The 20,094-nt window shown below is 41.4% G+C and overlaps 1 protein-coding gene across 1 annotated transcript in view; it reads right to left on the bottom strand.

Annotated features, from left to right (window-relative positions):
- The window catches only part of LOC132821726 (uncharacterized), a 118,738-nt gene that overhangs the window by 46,920 nt on the left and 51,724 nt on the right, over nucleotides 1-20,094 (bottom strand). Inside the window, exons 35-38 of the mRNA XM_060834434.1 lie at nucleotides 10,710-10,831; nucleotides 9,047-9,265; nucleotides 2,925-3,155; nucleotides 733-852 (exon numbers count right to left, since the gene is read on the bottom strand). Of these exons, the coding sequence (XP_060690417.1) occupies nucleotides 733-852; nucleotides 2,925-3,155; nucleotides 9,047-9,265; nucleotides 10,710-10,831 (692 nt within the window). The remainder of the gene's footprint in view (nucleotides 1-732; nucleotides 853-2,924; nucleotides 3,156-9,046; nucleotides 9,266-10,709; nucleotides 10,832-20,094) is intronic.

The raw sequence follows: 20,094 nt of genomic DNA on the forward strand, positions 1-20,094 counted from the left end.
GGTAAATTAAAAAATAAAATGCCTCAAAAATCTTTATTTTCCAAATTAAAATAAAAAGGAAAGTTTAGTTCTGCTTGTTAGCCGTGAATGGAGTCAGTGACTGATTCCTACCCATTTCAATAACTGGTTTGAGTGATACTTCAGAAATCTGCTGCACCCAGGTAGAATCCCATGTAAGCAAATGCTTGTCAAGTCCTTTGATGACAATAGGAACTTGATTAAATTTTAAATGGAATCTAAGTAAGATACTATGACTTCCTCATTAGGAAGAAGCAGGTTGGAATTTAACCATTAAGTTTGAATGCTTTGCTTATAAATTATTAAAACACACAATTGACGGAAGTTAAGTTCAGACAGGCATGGTGTTATTTGGAGTTGGTCAAAAATCACATAACACCAGGTTATAGTGCAACAGGTTTATTTGGAAACACAAACTTTCAAATAAACCTGTTGGACTATAACCTGGTGCCATGTGAATTTTGACCTTGTCCAACCCAGTCTAACAGCAGCACATCCACATCATTACTTAGAGTGATTAAGGCATGTACTGAACTCTGCAAATTTCTTTTATTGTGGAAGAAGACCACTCTTCTGTGTTGTCTGTAAATTTGAAGAACTTACAGTAAGAATGGACCTGATAAATTCAGGTAGATGAAAGAAAAACTGGAATTTTTCTGCTAAAGGAAGAATTGAATGTATATTCGCAGTGAGCATATTTTTTGAATAAAATACCTATCCGTGGTGGAATGTATCCAAAGCAGAAGTCGAAGGGTCTCCTTGATCGGTAAAGATTACAGAAAAAGACATCACCAGAGTCTCTGCAGCAGTCATTGTATGGGTCAACTTCCATTTCTACAAAAGCAACAGAGAAAAATAATAAATGAAAATAATCGACTTGGATTAACAACAAACAGTTCAGCTAGCTTTACAAATAGGGAATAACTCTCGTTTTTTCTGGTCAATTCCAGTTCTGGGTCTAGTCCTGGCCAGAAAGGATTTTTTATTAAACCTTTCCTGTGCATTACATAAAACATTAAAGTTACACCACTGAACAGTTTCCATGGATAACTAGAACTATTCTACTCTACATAATGGTCAGAAATTTTCAACAAATCCAATAGTATCTTGTCTCACAATCAATTTGATTCTCAAGCAGCCTACATTTCAGTTTTTAAAAATTCATTCATGGGACGAGGGCATTGCTGGCTCGGTCAGAATCTATTGGCCATAGGGCAGTTAAGAGTCAACCACATTACTGTGGGTCTGGTGTCACATGTAGGCCAGAACAGGTAAGGATGGCTATTTCCTTCCCAAAACAAATGAGCGAACCAGATGAGTTATTACCCACCCCCTGATTCATGGCCATTTATAGACTTTTACTTCCAAATGTTTATTGAATTCAAATTCCACCAACTGTTATGGTAGGATTTGAACCCAGGTTCCCAGACCATTGCCTAGGTCTTTGGGTAACAGTCCAGCTATAATACTAGCAGGCCATCATGTCAGTCAAGTCTGATGATATCTGGAAGTGAGTGATTTAAGTGACACCCACACTCAGCACTGACAAGCCACATATTGGGAAATAATTGTGGTATGATGCTTTCATTAGCTACTAGGCTAACAATTTTAGTATGCAGGTATTCAGCACAAGATGTTGTCAAGTCTGATAGCCTTTGCTGTGTTTAATGCAGTTAGTTGCTTTTAGTCAGCCCTTTAGCATCCTTTGTCCAATAGAGATACCTGTTGATGTCAGTATTCTTGGAACTTTCTGAAGTGATGAAAATAGCACAACAGTGACAATTATTAATGCAGGCTGTACTTATAATTTATTAATAAAATGTTACAACAATCTCAGTGGCACAAATTCATGTAAAATATTGACTACAACATGATATGCCATTGACTTGAAGCTTTGGGCTGTATTTTCAGGCCAGGGTTAAGGAGCTAGCATTAGGATTACTTCCAGATTCTGACCCTGTGTTCTAGACCATGCTCACCTGGATTTTTACAAGGAAGAGATAATGAAGCTAAGTAAATATCTGGAACTTTATAAACAAAGTAACTGCATAGATTTTTAAAAAGAGAAGTCACATGTCTAATTTCTGATTGTCAAGAGTTTTTCTGGATATTGTTTGTGAAAGGCAGTTGGGGTGGAAGTATGATGTCGTCGAACTCACCTTTCGCCACCTCAAACCTTTTTTGACAGTCCAGAATGACAGCTGGAAAGAAATTGATGTTGCAGCTCCCCTAAGGAGCTTCCCTGCAACATCTCCTGAACACACTGCTGCTGAAAATAACAACATCTTTCATATTTAGAAATGTCACACTGACTTGGTTGCAATTGTAAAGGGGCAGCACATGCACAGGAAGGCTGGGGTCTCAGCTCTGGCCTGGTGGCCCTGAATGATGTAGGTGTGGGTGCCTTTCTTATGATTAATTGTGGCAACCATGCCTTTCCAGATGGGGACTATGATAGTGGCCTGACAATGGTCAAGATCACTGTTCCATGCTATCTGGCTTACTGGAAATAAACTTTGCTGAGAGAATGGAGCCCAAATACACATTTAAATTAGACCTAATCTTCTTCAATTGATCAGCCACCAATTGTGGTTGGGTAGCAGTTCCAACCCTGCCCAGCCTCTCTGAAAGTGGTTACCTTATGATGATGGGTGCCAAAAACTAGTGGACTGATACCCCTCTATTCTAAATCCCAATATTCTTTTAAAATCCAACCCTACTCTTGTTCTTCTCTTCACAGATCATTCCAAACCTGGTGGATATTTCTAACAATTTCTGTTTTTAAGACCATAAGACATCGGCGTGTAAGTAAGGCCATTGTTTTTGTTTTAAAGTCTAATTCTTTTCCTTGTTCTCTTTGTTACTTAAACAAAACATGATATGGAGTAAAAAGTATTTTTTCTTACCTCTGTATTGGTTTTGCAGGTTGGGTAGAACAGTGTTATAAAAATAGTTCAGCTGCTGTCTATAAAATAGGTATCCTCTCCACCACCAAAACAACCAGTTGTAGTAAGTCCACGGCGTTGGGAGATACCTTTCTTTCTCACCGTAGATCAGTCCTCCATTTCTTGCATAGTAACATCTCACTCCAGAACCTAGCCAATTAGGGAACCTACTTTGCATTGTGATGTAGAACACTGGGGGGGAAGAAACATCAAATTTAGTTTGTACTCTATTACTTAATCTTCTTGCATGTTGCGCCATCTACCCACTTTTAGTACCATCACTCATCTTGGATGAATTTCATTTACTTAAAATCTATTTCACACGATTAGTTCCACACACAACTAATTTTGTTTTTTGAGCAATCTGGTCAACACTGATTTTACATACGTCCCTCAATATTTCAAATTTACAATTTTTAATCTAACTTTTTAATCTATCCTTCATAACCTTCATTCCCTTTCATTCACTGTCCTCCAACCCTACTTCTCCCTGACCCTAAACTCTCAGTTTCTCTGACTTGGGGCTCTTTCCTTCATTTCCTTCAAAGAAACAGCAGGGTGATTAAAAATGTCAAAAAAACAAGCCTATAAGCCTATGTATTCTTGTAAATAAAACATTTGGACTAAGGAACTGATGATGCGAATCATCGTGAATTAATGGCCATCATGAACACATAATGTTAATAAGAGATGAAACAAGGATAGTTGTGAGAGCTGATCTAGTTTGGATACTATAAAATCCATTTGGGTGAAAATAAAATAAATCAAGGGAAAGAAGACATTGAGTTGTGTATAGACCACAAAGCAGTATGCATACTGTAGGAAAAGGTATAAATCAACAAATTTGGTAGTGGAGCGTGTAAAAAGAACACAGCAATAATTATGGGTGAAGTCAATCTTCGCGTTGATTGAAAACAACAAATGCTGGAGATTACAGTGGGTCAGGCAGCATCTATGGAGAGAGAGCAAAATAACATTTTGAGTCTAGATGACTCTTCATCAGAGCTGGAGTGAAATGTGGAGGAGACAGCATTTATGTCATACTTCAACGAGGTGGTGGTGGGGATAGTTGGTGTAAGGTGTCGTTGAGAGAAGACAGTAGTTTCAGATTAAATGATTGGAATGTGAGAATGGCAGAACAATGGTGTGTCTCCTGCCAGACTTGAAAGGACAGTAAGTGGGATGGGGGAGGGGAGAATGTGATAACAAGCGAAAAGAAAGGGAAGGTATGGTTCACAATTTGAAGATGTTTAACTCAATATTATGTCCAGAAGTACCTCGTCTGAAAATGGGATGTTATTCCTGCAATTTGCACTGTGTTTCACTGGAACACTGCAGCATGCTGAGGACAGACATGTGGGCATGTGAGCAGGACGCTGTGTTAAAATAACCAGCTCCAGGAAAGTCAGGTTAAATAATTAGGCAAAGCATTTACAAAAAGAGTGTATGTGGGAAAAAATGAAGTTGTTCATTTTTGATGTGTGAAATACAAAAGAACAGACTATTAAAAGGAGAGAAACTGTCGAAAGTTGCATCACAAAGGATCTGGGGGGTACTTGTGCATCAAAAACAGAAAACTTGCACACAGGTTATCAGGAAGGCTAATGGAATGTTGACTCTTATTTCAAGGGGATTTTAGTATAAGAGTAGGGAAGTCTTACTGAAAATGTACAAGGTGCTGGTGAGACCCCGTCGGGAGTACTGTGAGGAGTTTTGGTCCCCTTATCTCAGCAAAGTTTTTTTTCATTGAAGACAGTTCAGAGAATGTTCACTGGGGTGATCCCTGGTACAAAGGAATTGTCTCATGAGCAAAGGCTAAACAGGTTGTGACTCTATTCATTGGAGTTTAAAAGATGAGCTCATTGAAATATATAGGATTCTTGAGGGTTTCACAGGGCAAATAGTGAGAGCATATTTTCCCTCATGGGAAAGTCTAAGACTGGAGCACATTGTCTCAGAATAAAGGGGCACCAACTTAAGACAAGGAGGAATTTCTTCTCTCAGAGGGTTGAGTGTCTTTGGAACTCCTTGTCACAGAGAGCTGTGAGGTCAGATTCCTGATGTATATTTAAGGTTGAGATAGGCAGATAGATTCTTGATCAATAGGGGAATCAACATTTATGGGAAAACTCTGGAAAGTGGATGTAAGGAATGTCAGATCAACCATGATGCTATTGAATAGTGAAGCAGGTTTGAGGAGCTGAAGGCATACTCTTGTTCCTGTTTCTTGTGGGTTTTTTTTAATCATTTGTCTTACCTTGGTGCCGGCATCTTTAATTCCCTGTAAACTACCCTCTGGATCTTTTTTGCCTTCATAACCGCACCTTGCACACCTTTAAAATCTCTTCCACCTTCTCCCTTCATCCACTTTTTTTGTTACTCTCCTTAATATATTAGTCTTTCATGCTTGCGAGCCATTCCAGTTTTTAAACGGTAGGCATTATAATTAATGGAAGACATTATTGCTATTTTCTCCAGTCTGTTTCACCCCAAACCCAGATTCATTATTTTTGGTCTCTAGTGTCAATTGACAGACAATGAAACTCATTTCTGTCATTGTAGGCTGCCTAGAGAAAACTATTTGATTGTATCAGAACATCATCCAGTATTACACTCAATGGATGATAAGGGCACAGGAACAGGATTCATTCCTGATGAAGGGCTTATGCCTGAAACATCGATTCTCCTGCTCCTTGGATGCTGCCTGACCTGCTGTGTTTTCCTAACACCAAACTTTCGGCACAGGAACAGGACTAAAATACCAATGAATGTTTCCCTATTCAATTTGATAACTTGATTCAGCTGAATTTATCCACATCTGCTACCTCTTGCTAACTTTATCTATCAAAAACTAATCAACCTCAAAGTTAAAACATTCAACTAATCCAGTATCCAAAGCCTTTTGTTGAAGACAGTTCCAAATTTCTGCTACACCTCTGGGTCTTGTTGATTTCACACCTAAATAGTCTAGTACCAATTATAGGATTGTGCTCTTGTTCCAGATACTCACACTAGATGAAATAGTTTCCCTGGGCTGCATCGCACTTTCCTAATGTCCAAGTCCAAGTTGAGCTATATTTTTCAGAGGATTTGTCACGACAAGGCCTAATGAGTTCTGTTGCCCTATTTCACCAAACGTGCCTCTTTAATTACCTATCAGACCTTTGCTGTGTCTCCCCCATCTGAGTTCTGTTCCATTTTACCACACATCGCTTCCTGAACAGCATGCCATCCTTTCAGCTGTAAAAGGCCGTTGTGTCCTTTGGAGCTTCCCTGCAGAGATCCTGACAACATGGCAGATGGGACAAATTGGAGCCCTACTGTGAATGCAGGGTACTGGATGGGATGGTGCCAGCAGTATACTTCCTCCTTCCCCAGGACCAGAATGACCTGAGAGTGCCACTGGGTTAAAGCTGTTTCAGTCACCGAGAGGAATGCACAGCACTGTAGGCAGGGGTTCAGTAGGGTTTTTCATTCTGCTTCTCTCTGATACCTCACACTCACTCTAGCTCTGCTTCTGTATCCACCCCACACCAAGGCTTAAGCTCTTACATTCTCTCTAATGCCTCCAACATCTTTCCCACTTGCTCTCACCCAGCCCAACACCCAAAACCATTAACCCTGCAGGCTCCCTACACTGCCTACTCATACACAGAGGACACCTCCCCATCAGGACCAACAGGAATAGCTGTTCCACCCACCTTACCCCCTGTAATATCTTTACCTCTTTCAATCCAGGAGGAAAACGGTCCACAGTAGGAGAAGAAGAGTCAAGATAGGTGGTATTTTGCCCGTCATTCGGTTCCTTGTCTCTTATTAGGACAGGATCCTAACTCTGAAGGCCCCAAGCAGGGCCAGGTCTGGTATCAGAGGCTGCCTTTGACTTGTTGCGGTGGGATCCACAACCGAGAGCTAGCCCTGTTGACTTGATCGAGGCCTTCTGACATAAATGTCAAGCTCCCTGGCTTTATGTCTGCACTAAATGGCAGCAATAACGTGAGCTGGGTCTCTCTGGCAAGGCGGGGATGTTCTGAGCATTCGGATAAGCTCGCAGTGAGTGAGCACTATTCCAGAAAGTAAATAGGCCAGAGATGCAGCCTTATTCTGTCCATGAGCTGTGTGCACACTGTGACCTTCCTGCAGCATTACAGTGATAATTATTGCCATTCAGTACTGAACTGCAGAGGCATACTGTAGATGAATTGGCGATGTGCTAGGAAGGTTCTTAGAGACTGGCATATGTTAGAATCCTATGTTTGTGTTTGTGGGGCATGTGTGGTTTGCGCCCATGGTCTGGGTCCTGAGATGTTGCTGGGTTTCGAAGGGAAGACACTCAGAGCAAGCTGCAAGATGAGTGTACCAAGTGCACTCTCTGGTTTTCCTGTCAAGTCTGCCCAATATCTAGTTGGTTTGCCAAATTTGGTAAGATGTGGAAGTCTGAATATTAATGAGGTGAGTCATGATATTAACAAGGCAATTGTCAAGCAATAATGACTGTCAATTGGCCTGCTGCCTTATGAGAGTTCTACCCCTGTGCTTATAAAAAGCATGGAGCAAGTTGATCTTGGCATCAAGTGCCTCCCTGCACCTATCAGTCAATTCTGCTTCAAATCACATCATAGCTCACATCACTCAGACCCCAACAACAGTTTCTACCCTCTCAAATCCTTTCATAATTTTTAAAACATTTCCTTCAGCTAATTCCTCACCATTCTAATTTATGTGATAAAGCTGTGTTTAGGCAACCTGTTCTCATTATCTTGTCCTTTAAATCTCTGCTTTGTTCTGTTGAATCTTTGCTCTACACTTACCAAAGCCAGTGACATCCTTTCAAAGAAGCTGTCCATAGAAGTGAATGCACTGATTTAGGTTCTGTCTGACTCAAGTTATATCCAATAAAGCATAACTTCAATCTTTTTTTTTGTATTCCAGCCCCCATTCTATTATTCTTTTCATTACTTAGAGTATCTGAGCACTATTTGTGATTTGCTTACATGGACATCAAGGTTCCCTCTGAGTTACATTGCCAAACCTGGGAGTTACTGTGCAGGCCATGCACAGGCCATCCACTTTAAGAAAGCATGAAAGCACATTGGCACAAAAATATCGATAGTTGTTGCAAACTTAAATGGATAGGCCATGCACAATACCAGCAATATTTTTGATAGGACATGGATAAACACTCAAAACTCTTTGCTCGTCCAAAGTTCTTTGTTTTTATGCTAAAGACAATAAATGCCAGTTTTTCTGTCTTGGAAACAAATTGGATGGCAGCAATTTTCCACAATTAACTTTACCTGTCACTGTTTTCCCAACCAATCATGTTATCATTTTCATTTCTACACACCTGCACAACTTACCCTGTCTCCAAACTGTATGCTACCTGCAAACTTGGATATATAACTTTGTATACGTTCATCCAAATCATTCAAGAATGTTGACATCCCAGTCCACATTCCTGGGATCACTACTTGTCATGTCCCACCAATCTGAGTACTAATGTCTTTGCTCCTACTCTCCATTTCCTCTGGTGTTTCTTCTTTGTTGCTTTGGTAAATCCGTAATAGACTCCACTTGCTTCAGGTTTGTTTACACATAAAAGTCATCAGATTGACTCGTTCCTTATTAGTTTGGCTTCTACTTTTCAACTTGGCTGGAGAGCTTCAATTCAGCCAGCATAATTCTGAGGGTCGGTGGAACATAGTAGTCTGTCTACCACATCAAGTTACAATCCCTAAACCTCTATTTCCAAATATTTCAAGGGAGAAATTAATTTGTGTAGTGCTGCAGTCCAGCACCACTGAGAGCAAATCTGCCCCAATTATCCCTTTAAAAAAATCTCATCTTTCAGCATTCTTTTTAAAGATTATACTTTTTCAAGAGGATTGTGGATGGGCACCAAATGCTGATCTTGTAAGTGACCCTACATACCATGAGCAAGAAAATATACCAAACATTTGAATCATTCTGAAGTAACCTAGATGACAATCCCTTGTCACCAGGCCTTCATTTCAAATGTGTACTGATGTTCAATATTAGTATTTCTGAGGATATAATTATTGAATAATAAAGTTAACAATTACCTTGAGGTTCTTTAATATCAAATCCATAGTAATATATTTCACCTCCCCAAGTATAGGCACGATCAAATATAGCCTGAAAAAATGAGCAGGGGCAAGGGGAAGTGTAGAAACTCCAGAATGGAAAAGGCTCTCGTATGTACCAATCAAAGCACCTTTGCCTTGGGTTTTTTGTGAACCGGGTGTTTCTTTCCAAGCGGTAAGCCCACAGTCCCTTTTTGCCTATAAACAATCAAAGATTACAGACATTCAACAAAAAAATTACAACCCTCAAGAAAATTACATACAATTCACAGAGCAATGTTATTATATAATAAGCACATTCTTATTGAGGTTAAAATGAGGTATTTTTATCAACCTGCTCACACCTCTGCACCATGTGAGACTTGAGTCCAAGCATCCTGATTCCAAGACTAGCCAGCTTAAATAGAAGATAGCTTCTGAAAGAACCTTTTCAGAGTTGTTACTTTGCACCTCTGAAACAGGCCTTCCGGTCTAGATGTCAGGGCACTACTATCAAACCACAAGAGTGCCTTAAGCTCAAATTGAACATTTACAAAGTTGATTGTGACTAGGTAGTGCTCATAGGTTTGTATTTAAGAGGTGAATTCTGTGTCTCTTCTGTGGCTACTTTCATCTTTGAGTGTCCTGGGAGATGGAGCAAGCCATAAGCACTCAGGGTACCTTTGAGGCTTTCAGAGATAGGTGGGCATAGCTGGGGTTAGCTATCACCCTCATCAACTTCATTTTGATTTAGTCACGCCTTGCTTCCTCACCTTTTTGTTTTCTGTTTTTGTTACACTGCCCATGGTGGACAGTGTTTGTTGTAATTTGTTAATTGGGGTTTGGTTTAATTAGTGGTGGGCTTGTTTTATTAAGAAAAAGTTGAGCTCATAAGCCTTTCATGATAAGTGAGAACTCATGAGGGCTGGGTGCATAATTTCCCAAACCAAAACTATTTTCATTTAACACACTCTCATCTTTGTTTTCTCATCCCTGGTTTTTGCAGTGACTTTTGATCATTGTCCCACTACCCTCTTAGGTGTTTGTTTTTATTTCTTCATCTGTTCTTGCATGAGAAATAGAACTGGGTTCTTCCCTTGTGTGGGAGAAAAGAAGCAAGTTCACGCAGACAGTGTTGCACACAGCAGTCCAGTAAACTATAGTTGAAGGTGGCTTATGGACACCCAGAATAGCTGTTAATTCTGTTCTGCTGTGCAGTCCAGGTGTTTATTGGAAGTTAAACATTTTTTAGTATACTTCTGGTTATGCTTCAGTCCAACGCATCTATTCATTGTGTACCCAAATGCAGAGAGAAACAGATAGGATGGAGTAGCTCCTTATGAGCTCACTCTTGGGCCTGACTAAAGTTGCCATCAGTAGGTCCAGGAAGCTGGCTGTGGAGGGGATCATAATTCCTAGCTGACTGATTTATTTTGCAGTTATGTGTTTGTCTGGATGTGGAGATAGAGATAGAGTATGCGGTGTCCATTATCAATTCTCTCATTTCCCTTTATAAGAATATTAATTTAGTCTACGCTTATCTTTTTTTCTTTTTACATATTTATAAAAGTGAAGGAAATGTTATATATATAAGACAAGACCATTAAAACAGCATTGTATCGATAGATTTTGTTATTGTAAAATTACAATTAACATGACTAACCTGTTTTAAAGCCTGGGTATTGATCTGGATGGTAGATTTTACTAGGTGATACAAAGAATCGGGTGTGGGGGTCATTAAAGGCTGGAAAGTTGTTTGAAACAACGTTGGAACTTGTAGATCCACTGTAAATGAGGTGAAAATCAATGTAACTATTAACTTAGAAGACAACAAATAAACCAAATTCAACACTTGTTACCGGACCAAGCAGAGATGATTGCGGAAGCAAATTCTGCACTGAAAGCACATTACAACGGCAAAGAAACTCCAGACAAAATGCATTGTGGTGAAGGGTTCAAATACCCAGGAGACATCAGTTTTGAATTTGAAATAAGAGATTCTAGTTGAGCCTTAAGAACATAAGAACTAGGAGCAGGAGCAGGATTAGGCCGACTGGCCCTTCGAACCCACTTTGTCATTCAGCAAGATCATGGCTGATCTTTTGGTGCCCTCAGCTCCACTTACCCGCCCTTTCACCATAACCCTTAATTCCTTTACTGTTCAAAAAATTGTCTATCTTCGCTTTGAAAACATTTACTGAGGAAGCCTCAACCACTTCACTGGACAGAGAATTCCACAGATTCACAACCGTCTGGGTGAAGATGTTCCTCCTCAATTCAGTCCTAAATCTGCTCCCCCCTAATTTTGAGGCTATGCCCCCTTGTCCTAGTTTCACCCACCAGTGGAAACATCTGCTCTACTTCTATCTTATCTATTCCCTTCATAATTTTATACATTTCTATAAGATCTCCCCTCATTCTTCAAAATTCCCATGAATGTAACCCAGTCTTCTCAGCCAACTCCCTCAATCCTGGAATCTACCGAGGGCTTGTATGTTATTTCTCAAGCAAGGAAAATGAAACTGCACACAGTACTCCAGGTGTGGCCTCACCAGCCCCTATACAGCTGCAACATAATCTTTCTGCTTTTGAATTCAATCCCTTGAACAGTGCGGGACAAAATTCCACATGCTTTCTTAATTACCTGTTGCACTTACGGACCAACTGTCTGTGATTCATGCACAAGGACACCCAGGTCCCTCTGCACAGCAGCATGCTGCAATTTTTGAGCATTCAAGCAAAAGTCTTTTTTACTGTTACTCCTACCAAAATGGATGACTTCACATTTGTTAACATTGTATTCCATTTGACAGACCTTTGCCCACTCACTTAAACTATTTATGTCGCTTCGCAAAGTTTCACAGTCCTCTGCACACTTTGCTCTGCCACTCATCTTAGTGTCATCTGCAAACTTTGAAACACTACACGTTGTCCCCAACTCCTATTCATCTATGTAAATTGTGAACAACTGCAGTCCTAATATTGATCCCCGAGGCACATTGATTGCCAGCCGGAACAGCACTCATTTATCCCCACTCTTTGCTTCCTTTTAGTTAACCAATCCTCTGCCCATGCTAATACATTGCCCATAACACCTTGCATCCTTATCTTATTCAGCAGCCTTTTGTGCAGTACCATGTCGAATGCCTTTTGGAAATCTAGATCGACCACATCTGCTGGGTCTCCATTGTCCTCTGTGCTTGTAATGTCTTCATAGAATTCCAAAAGATTAATTAAGTATGACCTGCCTTCATGAACCCATGCTGTATCTGCCCAAGGGGACAATTCCTATCGAGATGTCATAGGTGAGGTGCAGGAAGATTGGAGGTTGGCTAACGTGGTGCCACTGTTTAAGAAGGTTGGAAAGGCCAAGCCAGGGAACAATAGGCCAGTGAACCTGACGTCAGTGGTGGGCAAGTTGCTGGAGGGAATCCTGAGGGACAGGATGTACATGTATTTGGAAAGGCAAGGACTGATTAGAATGGCCAACATGGCTTTGTGTGTGAGAAATCATGTCTCACAAACTTGAGTGAGTTTTTTGAGGAAGTAACAAAGAGGATTGATGAGGGCAGAGTGGTAGATGTGATCTATATGAACTTCAGTAAGGCATTTGACAAGGTTCCCCATGGGAGACTGATTAGCAAGGTTAGATCCCACGGAATACTGGGAGAACTAGACAGTTGGATACAGAATTGGCTCAAAGATAGAAGACAGAGGGTGGTGGTGGAGTGTTGTTTTTCAGACTGGAGGCCTGTGACCAGTGGAGTGCCATAAGGATCTGTGCTGGGTCCTCTATGTTTTGCCATTTACAAAAATGATTTGGATGTGAGCATAAGAGATACAGTTAGTAAGTTTGCAGATGACACCAAAATTGGAGGTGTAATGGACATCGAAGAGGGTTACCTCAGATTACAACAGGATCTTGACCAGATGGACCAATGGTCTGAGAAGTGACAATGGAGTTTAATTCAGATAAATGCGAAGTGCTGCATTTTGGGAAAGCAAATCTTAGCAGGACTTATACACTTAATGATAAGGTCCTAGGGAGTGTTGCTGAACAAAGAGATCTTGGAGTGCAGGTTCATAGCTCCTTGAAAGTGGAGTCACAGGTAGATAGGATAGTGAAGCAGGCGTTTGGTATGCTTTTCTTTATTGGTCAGAGTATTGAGTACAGGGATTGGGAGGTCATGTTGCTGCTGTACAGGACACTGATTAAGCCATTGTTGGAGTATTGTGTGCAATTCAGGACTCCTTCCTATTGGAAAGATGTTGTGAAACTTAAAAGGGTTCAGAAAAAATTTACAAGGATGTTGCCAGGGTTGGAGGATTTGAGCTCTAGGGAGAGGCTGAACAGGCTGGGGCTGTTTTCCCTGGAGCGTCGGAGGCTGAGGGGTGACCTTTTAGAGGTTTACAAAATTATGAGGGGCATTGGTAGGGTAAATAGGCAAAGTCTTTTCCCTGGGATTGGGGAGTCCGGAACTAGAGGGCATAGGTTTAGGGTGAGAGGAGAAAGATATAAAAGAGACCTACGGAGCAACTTTTTCAAACAGAGGGTGGTACGTGCATGGAATGAGCTGCCAAAGGAAGTGGTGGAGGCTGGTACAATTGCAACATTTAAAAGGTATCTGGATGGGTATATGAATAGGAATGGTTTTGAGAGATATGGGCTGGGTGCTGGTAGGTAGGACTAGATTGCATTGGGATATCTGGTTGACATAGACGGACTGGACCAAAGGGTCTGTTTCCATATTGTACATCTCTATGACTCTACGACTCTAAGAGATACCTTGCTATTTCTTCCTTGATAAAAGACTCAAGCATTTTCCCCACTTCAGAAGTTAAGCTCACTGGTCTATATTTCACATCTTCTATCTAGAACATAGAACATAGAACATAGAAAAATACAGCGCAGTACAGGCCCTTCGGCCCTCGATGTTGCGCCAACCGAAGCCTACCTAACCTACACTAGCCCAATAACCTCCATATGCTTAGCCAATGCCCGCTTAAATGACCATAAAGAGGGAGTATCCACCACTACTACTGGCAGGGCATTCCATGAACTCACAACCCGCTGAGTAAAGAATCTACCCCTAACATCTGTCCTATACCTACCACCCCTTAATTTAAAGCTGTGTCCCCTAGTAACAGCTGACTCCATTAACAGAAAAAGGTTCTCAGTGTCTACCCTATCTAAACCCCTAATCATCTTGTACACCTCTATCAAATCTCCCCTAAACCTTCTTTTCTCCAATGAGAACAGCCCCAAGTGCCTCAGCCTTTCCTCATACAATCTTCCTAACATGCCAGGCAACATCCTGGTAAACCTCCTCTGCACTCGTTCCAATGCCTCCACATCCTTCCTATAGTATGGCGACCAAAACTGCACACAATACTCCAAATGAGGCCGCACCAGAGTCTTATACAACTGCAACATGACCTCAGGACTCCGGAACTCAATTCCTTTACCAATAAAGCCCAGTAAACCATATGCCTTCTTCACAGCACTATTTACCTGGGTGGCAACTTTCAGAGATCCGTGTACATGGACACCAAGATTCCTCTGCTCATCCACACTACCAAATAGCCTACCATTAGCCCAGTAATCCATCTTCTTGTTACTCCTACCAAAGTGAATGACTTCACACTTAGCTACATTGAACTCCATTTGCCACCTTTCTGCCCAGCTCTGCAACTTATCTATATCCCGCTGTAACCTGCCACATCCTTCTTCGCTGTCCACAACTCCACCGTCTTTCGTGTCATCCGCAAACTTGCTCACCCAGCCTTCAAGCCCCTCCTCTAGGTCATTTATAAAAATGACAAACCGCAATGGTCCCAAAACAGATCCTTGTAGAACACCGCTAGTAACTGCACTCCAAGATGAACCTATACCATCAACTACTACCCTCTGTCTCCTTCCAGCCAGCCAATTCCTAATCCAAACCTCTAAGGCACCCTCAATGCCATACCTCCGTAGTTTTAGCATTAGTCTACCATGGGCTACCTTATCGAACGCCTTGCTAAAATCCATATACACCACATCTACTGCTTTACCCTCATCCACTTCCTTGGTCACCTTCTCAAAGAACTCAATAAGGTTTGTGAGGCACGACCTGCCCTTCACAAAACCATGCTGACTATCCTTGATCACATTATTCCTATCCAGATGTTCATAAATCCTATCCCTTACAATTCTCTCTAAGACTTTGCCCACAACAGAAGTAAGACTCACTGGCCTATAGTTACTAGACCTATCCCTACTCCCCTTCTTGAACAAGGGGACCACATTCGCTATCCTCCAGTCTTCTGGCACTATTCCCGTAGACAACGACGACATAAAAATCAAGGCCAAAGGCTCCGCTATCTCCTCCCTAGCTTCCCAGAGCATCCTAGGATAAATGCCATCAGGCCCAGGGGACTTATCTATTTTCATCCTTTCCAGTATTCCCCAGACTTCTTCCCTACATACCTCAAGGCCATCCATTCTAATCACTTATGACTCAATATTCACATCAGCAACAGTGTCCTGTTCCTGAGTGAATACTGATGAAAAGTATTGATTTAGTGTCTCTCCAATCTCCTCCGCCTCCACACACAACTTCCCACTACTATCTTTGACTGGACCGATACCGACCCTAGTCATTCTTTTATTCCTGACATACCTATAGAAAGCCTTTGGGTTTTCCATAATCCTACCAACTAAGGACTTTTCATGTCCCCTTCTCGCTGCTTTTAGCTCTCTCTTTAGATCCTTCCTGGCTACCTTATAACTCTCAATCGCCCCAACTGAACCTTCACGCCTCATCTTTACATAGGCCGCCCTCTTCCCTTTCACAAGGGATTCCAATTCCTTATGAAACCACAGCTCCCTCACAAGACCCTTTACTCCCTGCCTGACTGGTACATACTTATCAAGGACACTCAATAGCTGTTCCTTGAACAATCTCCACATATCATTTGTGTTCTTCCCTTGAAGCCTATTTTTCCAATCCACGCATCCTAAGTCCTGCCTCACCGCATCATAATTTCCCTGCCCCCAGCTATAACTCTTGCCCTGCAGTGCACACTTATCCCTCTCCATCACTGAAGTAAAAGTCACCGAGTTGTGGTCACTGTCCCCGAAGTGCTCACCTACGTCCAAGTCTAACACCTGGCCTGGTTCATTACCTAGAACCAAATCCAGTATAGCCTCACCTCTTGTTGGCCTGTCTACATATTGTGTCAGGAAACCCTCCTGCACACATTGGACAAACACCGACCCATCTAACGAACTCGAGCTATAGCTTTCCCAGTCAATATCTGGGAAGTTAAAGTCCCCCATAACAACCACCCTGCTACTTTCACTCTTCTCCTGAATCATCCTCGCAATACTTTCCTCTACTTCTCTCGGACAATTGGGAGGCCTGTAGAAAACTCCTAACAGGGTGACCTCACCTTTCCTATTTCTAACCTCAGCCCAAACTACCTCACATGGCAAGTCTTACTCCATCGTCCTTTCCACCGCTGTAATACTATCCTTGACAAGCAATGCCACACCACCCCCTCTTTTACCCCCATCTCTGACCCTGCTAAAACATTTAAACCCTGGAACCTGCAACAGCCATTCCTGCCCCTGTTCAACCTACGTCTCTGTAATGGCCACAACATCGAAGTCCCAGGTACCAACCCACGCTGTAAGTTCACCTACCTTATTTCTTATACTTCTGGCATTGAAGTATACACACTTCAAGCCACCTTTCTGTTTACAGGCACCCTCCTTCGAGATCGATGCCTTGGTCCTAACCTCCCTACACTCAAGGTCCTGTACCATAAAGCTACAGTCCAGGTTCCCACTTTTTAAACAATGGCATCACATCTGCCCCAGAGTCCAGCGAATTTTGGAAAATTACTGCTACCATTTTCCCCGCCATCTCCTTTAGCACCCTGGGATGCGTTCCATCAAGGCCAGGAGACTTGTCTATCCTTAGATCCATTAGCTTGCCCAACACCACATCTTCTGTAATAATGATTGTTTCCAGGTCCTCACCTACCTTTGTCTCTGTCAATTACTGGCATGTTATTAGTGTCCTTTATTGTGAAGACCGACACAAAATACCTGTTCAATGCCTTGGCCATTTCATCATATCCCATTAATAAATCCCCCTTCCTCTAAAAGACCAATGTTTACTTCAGCCACTCTATTTTCTTTTACATTTAGTGAAAACTTCTGCTTACTGTCTTTATATTCTGAGGTACTTTATTTCTCATGATTTATCTTACTTTCTTTTATAGCTTTTTTTTGGCTTTCTGTTAACCTTTAAGATTTTCCCAATCTTTATTTTCCAGCTGATCTTGGCCACTTTGCATGCCTTCTCTTTTAATTTGATAATCTCCTTTATTTCCTCAGACATGGCAGATTATCCCTTTTTCTGCAGTTCTTTATTTTCATTGGTACAGGTACACAATCCTATATCCAAAACACCCGGGACCAGCTAGTTTTCAGAATTTGGAAGTTTTCGAATTTTGGAATAAGTGACAACTTGACGGTGAAATTTTTTAAAAAATCTTACCGAGCAGCAGATTCATTATGAGTTCTATGGGTCCTGAGACAGAATGGAGGCCTGCTAGTACTGGGCCATGCCCACCCACATCACATCTGAGTGACATGCATTGAGTGGGTGTGGAGTTGGGTTAACTGTGCGCATGCCAAACAATGTCGTAATGGAGAAAACACTTCATGAAAAAGGCTTCGGATTTCAGAGGTTTTCTGATTTCGGAAATTTGGATAAAAGGTTGTTTACCTGTATATACTTTGCCGAGAACTTTGAAAAATTGCTTTGAAAGTCCTCCACTGCTCATCAACTGTCCTACCATAAGTCTTTGCTAATTCCTCCCTCATCCTATTGTAGTCTCTCTTGTTTAAGCACAGAGCCCTGGTATTGGATTTTAGCTTTCCATCTGTATTCTAAATTCAAATGTATTGTGATCACTCCTTCCAAGAGGATCCCAACTAAGACATCATTAATTATTTCTGTTTCATTACACAGGACCAGATCTAAGACAGCTTGCTCCTTCATTGGTTCCATTTCATACTGTTCAAGAAAACAACCTAGAACCACACTCTAGAACCCTGTTGGATGCTAAGGATATGATTACTGGGCCCTTTGCTCAGATATTTGTATCATCAATAGTCACAGGTGAGGTGCTGCAAAAGTGGAGGTTGGCTAATGTGATGCCACAATTTAAGAATGGTGGTAAGGAAAAGCCAGGGAACTATAGACCGGTGAGCCTGACATCGGTAGTGGGCAAGTTGTTGGAGGGAATCCTGAGGGGGAGGATTTACATGGATTTAGAAAGGCAAGGACTGATTGGGATAGTCAACATGGCTTTGTGCATTAGAAATCATGCCTCATGAATTTGACTGAGTTTTTTGAAGAAGTAACAAAAAGGTTTGATGAGGGCAGACTGGCGGATGTGATCTATGTGGACATGAGTAGGACATTTGACAAGGTTCCTCATGGTAGATTGGTTAGCAAGGTTAGATCTCATGGATTACAGGGAGAACTAGCCATTTGGATGCAGAACTGGCTCAAAGGTAGAAGACAGAGGATGGTGGTGGAGGGTTGTTTTTCAAAATGTGACCAGTGGTGTGCCGCAAGGATCAGTGCTAGGTCCACTGCTTTTCATCATTTATATAAACTATCAGTTGTTAGGACTGACTGAACATAGGAGGTCTAGTTAGTAAGTTTGCAGATGACACCAAAATTGGACAGAAAATAAGGTTACCTCAGATTATAACAGGATCTTGATTGGATGAGCCAATGGGCTGACGAGTGGCAGCTGGAGTTTAATTTAGATAAATGTGAGGTGCTGCATTTTGGTAAGGCAAATCAGAGCAGAGCTTTGTTCAGCAGTGTTTCTGAACAAAGAGACCTTGGAGTCCAGGTTCATAATTCCTTGAAAGTGGATTTAAAGTAGATAGGATAGAGAAGAGGGTGTTTGGTATGTTTTCCTTTCGAGCATTGAGTATAGGAGTTGGGAGGTCATGTTGCAACTATACAGGACATTAGTTAGGCCACTTTTGGAATATTAAGTGTAATTCTTGTCTCTCTCCTGTTGAAAGGATATTGTGAAACTTGAAAGGGTTCAGAAAAGATTTACGAGGATTGATGCTACAGTTGGGGGAATACGAGCTAGAGGGAGAGACAGATTAAGCTGAAGCTGTTTTCCCTGGACCATCGGAAGCTGAGAGTGACCTTATATTGGTTTATGTAATCATGAGGGGCATGGATAGGGTAAATAGTCAAGGTCTTTTCCCTGGTGTGAAAGTCCAGAACCAGATGGCATAGGCTTAGGGTGAGAGGGGAAAGATATAAAAGGGACCTAAGGGGCAACCTTTTCATGCTGAGGGTAGTGCATGTATGAAATGAGGAAGTGGTGGAGGCTGGTACAATTACAACATTAAAAGTACCTGGACGAGTATATGAATAGGAAGGGTTTCGAGGGTTATGGGCCAAGTGCTGGCAAATGGGAATGGATTTGATTAGGATATCTGGTCAACATGGACAAGTTGGACTGAAGGGTGTGTTTCCATGCTGTACATCTCTATGACCCTCTGACTCTATACATTCAATGAACTCTTCCTCACGGCCACCCTGACCGTTCTGATTCAACCAATCAACATATAGATTAAAATTCCCCCTTGATAATTGCCATACCATTTTTGCAGGCCTTAATTTGCCTTAAATGTGCAGCATACATTTCCAGGGAGGACATTCAAATAACCTAAGAATCTGTACCGAGGTACCTAAGATGGTGCCAAACATGGAGATGTGTCAACCTTTCACTGTACCATGTGAATATACAATAAACCTAATTCAATTTAATTGAAATAAATAGAAGAAAGTCTAGGGTTTGGAAAATACAACAAAAAATGGTAAGTAGGGTAAAGTTGAGATCTGTTAAAGATTTAAAGACCTGTTGCTGTGAAATACTATATTCTGCTATAAGAAAATAACATTGGATGAATCTTCCATGTTGTCCTAAGTATTATTTTTGTTGAGTTTCAT

The sequence above is a fragment of the Hemiscyllium ocellatum genome, chromosome 13, assembly GCF_020745735.1.
Source record: "Hemiscyllium ocellatum isolate sHemOce1 chromosome 13, sHemOce1.pat.X.cur, whole genome shotgun sequence".
NCBI lineage: Eukaryota > Metazoa > Chordata > Chondrichthyes > Orectolobiformes > Hemiscylliidae > Hemiscyllium > Hemiscyllium ocellatum.